The sequence below is a fragment of the Triticum aestivum genome, chromosome 3D (assembly GCF_018294505.1).
Source record: "Triticum aestivum cultivar Chinese Spring chromosome 3D, IWGSC CS RefSeq v2.1, whole genome shotgun sequence".
NCBI lineage: Eukaryota > Viridiplantae > Streptophyta > Magnoliopsida > Poales > Poaceae > Triticum > Triticum aestivum.
Genome location: NC_057802.1, coordinates 135,340,177 through 135,348,698, shown reverse-complemented (window position 1 = coordinate 135,348,698; position 8,522 = coordinate 135,340,177). Strand labels below are relative to the sequence as shown.

The following is an 8,522-nucleotide window of genomic DNA, read 5'->3' as shown; positions in this document are numbered from 1 at the left end:
ACGAAGTAGCCCATCTAGGGAGTCTGGCCCCCCGGCATCAGATGAGCATGGCCGCGCCCGGCCGGCTGCCCGTTGTTGAAGCCGCCGCGACCTTGGCCGCGACCACGGCCGCGCCCCTGGCCACGCCCGCGAGAGTAGCCGCCGCCACGCGCCGGAGTGCCCGCATCAGCCGGGGCTTTGCTGCGATCACCGGAGGAGGAGCCACCAGCACCGGACAAGGGCCCCCCGCCCCCGTCGCCGCCACTGCCGCCGAGCCCGATCGCGAGCGCGGTGGAGCCGTCAGCGCGGTCGCGCGCGTCCTGCGTGAGCTCCTCGAGGAGCAGCTGCGAGCGTGCCTGATTGAAGGTGGGGAAGGGGTTTTGCATCGGCAGAACCGTGGCGATCACCTGAAAGCGTCGGGAGAGGCCGCGTAGCATCTGGAGGGTGAGGGTGCGGTCAATGATGCGCTCGCCGACGTCAGACAGGGCGTCCGCCATAGCCTTGAGCTTGCCGCAGTAGTCGGCGACGCGGAGGGTGCCTTGGGTGAGAGTGCGGAATTCCGCGCTGAGGTGGACCGCCTGCGCGGGCTGATTGGTGAGGAAGAATTCCTGCAGCATGTGCCAGGCGCGGTACGCCGTGTTGCCGTCGCCCCGGATGACCTCGTACAGGGCGTCGGTGATGGTGGAGTAGATCAGCAGGAGGATCGTGAGATCGGTGTGGCGTCAGGAAGGAGTCTGCTGGGAGGGGTCGGAGTAGTGGTCGACGTGGCTCTCGACGGCGTACATGGTGAGGATGCAGCGCCAGAGCTCGCGCCACTTGGAGTAGCTGCCAGCCTGGACGTCGAGCTTGACGGTGACGAGACTCCCGATGTTGTTGAGGTTGTGGATGGAGGGGAGGGCGGCGGAAGGCGCCGCAGCCGGGAGCATGGGAGCCACGGTCATGGCAGAGGTGGAAGAGGCGGGTGGGGCAGTGCCGATGGGTGAGGTGAGCCCGAGAGAAGAGGGCAGCGGAGGAGGAGGAGGAGGGATAGGGCTCGTGGTGTCGCCGGAGGAGGAGGAGGAGGAGGAGTTGTCCATCGCCATGGGCCTGAGGAAAGAGAGCTCTGATACCAAGTTGGAAGATATATTTCACGCACAGTTTATCATTGATACAGAGTTACAATATATATACTTGAGATTACAACAGCCCGAGCTATACTCAAGGGCGACGTGCATAACAGAGGCACGAAGAGAGGCGTCGTGGGAGCGATCTGGTGCAGCCGCAGGACTCGGTCAGGAGGGTGCAGTCGTGGTCGTAGGAGCCGTTTTCCAACAAGTTTTGGCCATCTAGAGATATAACCAAGACAAAATTATGTCAAAATATATATTTGAGAATTGAGAAATTTTTGCCATGTCCAAGAATACACTTTTCATAAGTAGGACCAATTTTTTTAGCTTTTAAAATTTGGATAAGAGTTCTAGCATTCACTTGAGAAGGTGAGGCGCGATGGACTCATTTTGGCCACATAGAGAAGCAATCAAGAGAAACACAAGCCAAACATAAATACGAACATTGAGATTCATGTGGAAGTCCAATATCACATTACTCCTTTTAAATTAGTCAAAGCATGCGTTTTTTTATCAAAATTTGGATAGAACCTCTAGCATTCACAAGGCCAGACACAATAGGTCGGTTTGGCTAGTTAGAGCCTAACCAAGAACAAAACAAGTTAAACACATATTTGAGAATTGAGATTAATGCCAAGTACAAAGACTATGTTACCAGTTGAACCAATGTTTTTTCAAATTAGGGTAGGAGACCTAGCATTCATTCAAGAAGGTGAGCCGGGCCAGGTAAGGTTTGGCCAGTTAGACAAGTAATCAAGAAAAACAAGTCAAAAACATACATGTGAGATGCCAGGGTCCAAGACTGCAATTAGAGTACTTAATTTTATCAGTTGAGGCATGCTTTTGTATTTTGCAAAATTTGAATAGGAGGTCTTGCATTCACTCAAGGAGGCAAGGCGCACTGATTTGGCCCTAGGATTAAACTCCGGTGATGTCTCATAAATCAGCTGAACAATATAACATCCTAACAAATAAGGAGCCCGATATTATTGGGCATATCCATGCTTGGGTGGAGACAGAGAACTCCACCATAAGCATTACTGAGTGTTCTAGCACCAACCTGACATATGAGACATTCAATCACCCACGTGCGGAAACAACATATATTCCAGGGGGGTATTCACCAATTGAATGAACAGCACAAGAACAACTTAAGAGTACGTACCGAGATAGGTCCGGCCGCCGGAGCGGCGGCGGCTGCTGCTGCTGGAGCAGACGCATGCAAGAGGTCTCCTGATATGGCCAACGGGTGGTAGGCTTTCTTGAGAAAGAATCGCAAGGCCATGGCTAATCGATCGATGGGCGTACGAACTAGGAATCCCAGAATGAACAAAGCGCACCAACAAATCTTCGATTCCTCAGAAAGTTGAGGTGGGTGTTGTTGGACAGATCGATGGATTGATTTGTGTGTGCCGCTGCAGATTAATTATATGCGAAACTGAACCTGGACCAATAATCCGCCTGGTAATGGAGCTCCAGCCGTAATAGGATTCCGGATTTGTATCAAGCACGAGAACAGTGGGCCTAGGGCTGGGCATTCGGTTCCCCGAACCGATCGGGTCGGTTTCTCGGTTGATTTGAAGTTTCGGTTCTGCCAAAATACTGACCGATCGGTCAACGAAAGATTAGCTGACCGAAGATTTTTGCACCGAATTTTCGGTTCGGTCGTCGGTTCGACCGAACAACACCGAGATACTGCCTCTATTCTTAATCTATAATACCCGTACCAGTAGCAGGAGCTGCTATAGTTTATTCTGATGTACAGTGCCTCCTTGGCTACTCCATCTGATTGATTCTCCCGAGCAAAATTTTACTCTGTAAATTTAGTGGTGGGGCTCACAAGGTGAAGTACCTACCCGAGGGTGTACTACTTCTCTTTTACACAAAATTTATGACAACGGTGGCTCAGTTGGTCAGGTTCACCACTTCCCAACACGGCTGTGGGACTCGTGCAATTACAGCGACGAAGTAGAAAATAGGTTGTCCATATTCTTACGAAAGAGCACTTGAGTAGGAACAGGCGCGCAGCGACGCAGGTTTTACCCCTATGTTTACTCGGATTTCGGTCCATTCGGGTAACCAAGGGATACACCCGAATTCACCGGACTAATTTCGGTTTTCAACAAATGTAAACCGAACGTACTACCGAAGTTCTCGGTTTCGGTGAATTCGGCTTCGGTGCCGGTTAATTCAGTTCGGTACATCGGTTTTCGGGTTATATGCCCAGCCCTAGCTATACCCGCCGCCGCTGAAGGGGTGGGGAATTGGGGACGGCATATTTGCTCTTTTTTTTTGAGGGAAGAGGGCATATTTGCTGGTTGCGCCAGGTCCCAACTGCTTTTTTTAGGAGACAGGTCTCGACTGCTCACTGGGCCTAGGAGGAAAGTCTGTACGATAAAGTGCTGACTGGGCTTTGGGCCGAACAAATCAACAAGACGCGGTGCGGAAGATACTGCCACATGTTTCCAAACTACGGCTAGAAAGAAACACCTGATTCTCAAAAAAAAAAAAAATGTTTCCAAACTTGTCTAAAAAAACCTGTTTCCAAACTTTCCCCTAAAAAAACCTTAATATCACGGGGACATCAACTGTGAAAGCAGGATCCAGTAAACGAATCGTCCCCCCTAATCTTTTGATAGGGGGACAAGCGGACGTTTTAGTTTGCTACGAGAACCATGCCGCACAAGCCCTTTACTAGGCCTCCCAGCATGATCACGTTCCTTGAACAAAAAATGTACAAAAAAGGAATTTTTCATGCTGTAGGAAAAAATAGACAGGGTTACATTAAAAAAAGTCAGGAGGAAGAGGAAAGCACACAAAATGCTACTGTATGATACCCCCTCCGTCCCAAAATTCTTGTCTTAGATTTTTCTAGATACGGATGTATCTAATACTAAAACGTGACTTGATACATTCATATTTAGAAAAATCTAAGACAAGAATTTTTGGACGAAGGGAGTACAAGAAAGTAAAATTCCAGAATGTTAGTTAAAAAACATAATGAGACTCGCGCAAAAAAACATAATGAGAATTCTTAAATTTGCCATAGGTAGTATGGGAAAACAAAATGTTCCAAATTTTGTCATCTTAAACACAATAGGAAGTTTGTCTTGTTCATGATAATAATTCACATATATGTTGAAAAACGACTTGCCATTTTCAAGAATCATACATTAAAAAATTGCCATCTCAAAACACAAACAAAATTGCCATGTTATATAGCGTAAAAATGCCGCATGTTAGAGTAAAAGTGCTTGGATGGTAAAATTGAAGGGAAAAATGCTTTCTGGAAACATGGCAAAATTAGAAATGCATTTGATGCTCATATGGCAATTTTACAGGAAAATGTGTGTTTCCTAAAATTCCTAGCAAGATTTGAAAAAAGTTGTAATAGCCACATGGAAAATTAAGGGGGAAATGTTTCTCAAAAAGCATCATTTAAAAAAAATTGTTTGTAGTCATCACATAGCCATATTTAGGGCTGGGCATATAACCCGAAAACCGATGTACCGAACCGAATTAACCGGCACCGAAGCCGAATTCACCGAAACCGAGAACTTCGGTAGTACGTTCGGTTTACATTTGTTGAAAACCGAAATTAGTCCGGTGAATTCGGGTGTATCCCTTGGTTACCCGAATGGACCGAAAACCGAGTAAACATAGGGGTAAAACCTGCGCCGCTGCGCGCCTGTTCCTACTCAAGTGCTCTTTCGTAAGAATATGGACAGTCTATTTTCTACTTCGTCGTTGTAATTGCACGAGTCCCACAGCCGCGTTGGGAAGTGGTGAACCTGACCAACTGAGCCAATGTTGTCATAAATTTTGTGTAAAAGAGAAGTAGTACACCCTCGGGTAGGTACTTCACCTTGTGAGCCCCACCACTAAATTTACAGAGTAAAATTTTGCTCGCGAGAATCAATCAGATGCAGTAGCCAAGGAGGCACTGTACATCAGAATAAACTATAGCAGCTCCTGCTACTGGTACGGGTATTATAGATTAAGAATAGAGGCAGTATCTCGGTGTTGTTCGGTCGAACCGACGACCGAACCGAAATTTCGGTGCAAAGTATTTTGGCAGAACCGAAACTTCAAATCAACCGAGAAACCGACCCGATCGGTTCGGGGGAACCGAATGCCCAGCCCTAGCCATATTTGCCACAAAAAATGATTTCAAAAGACAATGACAAAAGGAATAAAGAAAACTTGTGAAATAGTCACATAATTTGTCATGGTATGTTAAGATAAATTGCCATGGTATGTTAAATAATTTGTCGTGGCACATCATCTTCAAATAGACAAGTACACGAGCCTCCGTAATCAACGAACATCATCAAAAAGGCTGAATTAAATCCAAGAAAATGCGAGCACCCACGCCAATCTCGGGTGTCACCTCTAGTTAAAAAGAGCCTTTTGGCTGCAACCAGTTGTGCGTAGTTGACTAACTGTCATGATTGAAGATGAATGGATTGTAAGTTTTTTTCCGTCAAGAGAAAGGAATACAGAAGATGATACAACGAGATAGTAGTAATAACATGTATGTATATTCCACATATATTTCCATGCACGGGGAGGCCTTATACACTTACAAACTTACGGTGAAAGAAACAATGTTGCTACTTCCACGGCTCATTGGCCGAACGAAACATTGAGACGCACATGCGTGCACGCACCGCACGCATATTCTTCACACGACCACCCATTACGCACAAATCAAGCCAGCCCTCAAACACGCGGGGCAAACACACTTGAACACTCGATGTATCATATACCGTAGATAACAGCTTTGGTCGGAGCGGTTGATCATCCAACGGCCCGCAACTTACCGAGAGCTTCCCCAGTAGGACGAGCTCCTTTCACTCCACCGTTGGAAGCTGCTGGTGCGTCGCCGGGACGGTGAAGATGAACTCGTAGACGGCCACGGCGAGGGGCCCGCCGGCGAGCGGGCCGACCCAGTAGACCCAGTGGTTGGCCCAGTTTCCGGAGGCCAGCGCCGGCCCGAAGGACCTCGCGGGGTTCATGGACGCGCCGGTAAGCGCGCCGCCAGCGATGGTGTTGGCGCCGACGAGGAGGCCGGTGAGCAGCGGGCCGAACCCTGGCGCGGAGCTCTTGGGGTCGAGGATGGCGGCGTAGATGGTGAAGAGCAGCGTGAAGGTGAAGACGACCTCCGCCACCACGCCCTGGATCGGGCCCACGCCCGCCGCCAGCGCGTGCACCGGAGTGACCTGCAGCGTGACACGCCGGAGCGTGCACAGATCGTCAACAATGGCACTTACTATTGTGGTACAGTAGTACCTTGAGGTGGTCAGGCATGCATGTGACAGGTAGGAGGATCGACGCGACGTACCAGTCCGCCGGTGAGGGCCCTGAGCAGGATGCAGGCGAGGGAGGAGCCGAGCATCTGGGCGAGCACGAAGAAGGCGGCGCGGATGAGGGTGATGTGGCCGCCAACGGCGAGGCTGAGCGTGACGGCCGGGTTCATGTGGGCGCCGGAGATGTGGAACCCTGCGGTCGCGAACACCGCCACCACCAGCGCATGGCCCAGCGCCACCGCGATCAACGCCGCCGACGTGTCGCCTCCGGCAGCGACTGCTTGTCCTGATTAACGAATACACAAAAGAAATCAGCAGCCTGCGGATCCTGATACGCTGGTTCCACACTGCATTTTCTCAAGACGATCGTGCCATCACACCGCAAATGCGGGTGATATGGAAGGAACATAATGGAAGGGTATCTTCACGGGAGCACTGGACATGACTAATCTGAAGCTCTAGGTGGTCGCGACATTTCTCTCGATTAAAGTCTATACAATACAGTGCCGCCGCGAGATGACATATGCATGCCAGTACTTTATTAACTGATGAAATTATGCATGCCAGTACTCTTTTTTGCCGCAAAAAGGAGGGAGAAGAAACTTGACAACTCAATCATCCGCATGGTGACGTGCGAGCTTCATAAACCAATATAATATGCAAGCATTGGTGCTGTAAATTTTGAGACTTCGACGTGGCAAGGAACCTACCGCTCACAACCTACTGGTTCTAGTCTGTCACTTTCTATCTCAACCGATTCCTCAGACGCCTTTTTGTCATTTTTTTACGATATCCAAACTTGGCGCAGGTGCTTCCATTTTTCTACGGGCAAAACACACGTGTCGTCCCGTAGTTGGCGCGCGTATGTGCCCCACCTAGTTGTAACAAAAACTAAATAATGAACTAATAAACAAATCGAACGGTTGCTTCAGGGTGTGTGCACTGCATGCACGGAACGAACAGATGTGGCCGGCATTAAGTGGCGGAGGAGCACTGCTCCGTGCTCGCACGTACCTCCGACGATGGCGGAGCCGACGCCGACGAAGACGAAGAGGAAGGTGAGGACGAGCTCGCCGAGCACGGCCCGGAGGCAGCCGGGGTCGGACGCCTCGCGGCGGTGGCCCAGCGCTATCTTCGGCATCTCCGATCGATCCCTGGGGGGAGGCGCCTGTCGATGATCTTGTCAGCGGATGGCCAAGACAGGAGCAACCGATCGATGGATGCCGAGCGCGCTGGACGTTTCTGTGTTTGTGTGTGTGTGCTCGTTCACTGGGAGAGGCCGGCTATATATAGGCAGGATATATTTTCGTACGGGGGATTTAATTTGGCAAGTCAAAAGGCTATAATGGCGCGCCTCAAATATTCTTCCTTGCGGTGCAAAAGAGCTGTGCACCGTACGACGTCAGCTGGAGCATGCAGGTGCACACAGGTCACGCCTGGTGTCTTCCCTGCTGCAGTTGCAGATCACAATGGTAAAAAAGCTGTAACACCTACGTCCTCCTCTCCCGCTACCCCGAGTCCAGTTCAGGTTTTTGACTTCAAATCCAGACAAGTTTGATTTGTAAATAACTAGTAGTACAAAACATGTACATATTTTGACTTCAAATCCAGACAAGTTTGATCTTTTGCCTTGTTTAAAAAAAAAGTCCTAGACTTCACTGGTGCTCATAATTTTTTGGATTTATTTCAGTCTTTTCGATGTTGTTTGTTTAGTGGGACGAGACGTTTCATTCGACTACGAGGCATCTATGGTGACTTCGTCGATCTCAAGATGGCTACGAGGTGTCGGTGGTGACTTCGTCGATCTCAAGATGTCGCGTCGGCTCAGTATCTCGAAGGTGCTCATAGGGGTAGGGTGTGCGTGCTTATGTTCATGGGGGGAGGGGGGGGGGGGGTGCATGTGCATGTATGTATCATTTGCGATTTTACCGTGTTCAAAAAATCGACTTAACATGAAAACACACATGATTTGTTTTCTAAAAGTTACTCCCTCCGTTCACAAAAATATAAGATATTCTGGACTATATACGGACTAAAATGAGTGAACAAACACACTAAAAATGTGTGTATGCACAACCGATTTACAAAAAAATAGAACATCTTATGGACTGAAGTAAGTAGTTTTCTA

The 8,522-nt window shown here is 49.1% G+C and overlaps 1 protein-coding gene across 1 annotated transcript; it reads right to left on the bottom strand.

Moving 5' to 3' along the window:
• Positions 1-5,607: 5,607 nt before the first annotated feature.
• Positions 5,608-7,648, bottom strand: LOC123074360 (probable aquaporin TIP4-2). Its single transcript, XM_044497226.1, has 3 exons — positions 7,409-7,648; positions 6,430-6,680; positions 5,608-6,307 (listed from the first exon to the last, which is right to left on the bottom strand). The coding sequence occupies exons 1-3, from the start codon at positions 7,533-7,535 to the stop codon at positions 5,939-5,941; spliced, it is 747 nt and encodes a 248-aa protein (XP_044353161.1). The 5' UTR covers positions 7,536-7,648; the 3' UTR covers positions 5,608-5,938.
• Between the last annotated feature and the right edge of the window lie 874 nt (positions 7,649-8,522).

Coding starts and splice junctions, on each gene's coding strand:
- LOC123074360 (XM_044497226.1), bottom strand. CDS start 7,535: ATGCCGAAGATAGCGCTGGGCCACCGCCGCGAGGCGTCCGACCCCGGC. Junction 6,681..7,408: donor CGGCTCCGCCATCGTCGGAG/GTACGTGCGAGC, acceptor TTCGTTAATCAG/GACAAGCAGTCGCTGCCGGA. Junction 6,308..6,429: donor GGGCCCTCACCGGCGGACTG/GTACGTCGCGTC, acceptor GTCACGCTGCAG/GTCACTCCGGTGCACGCGCT.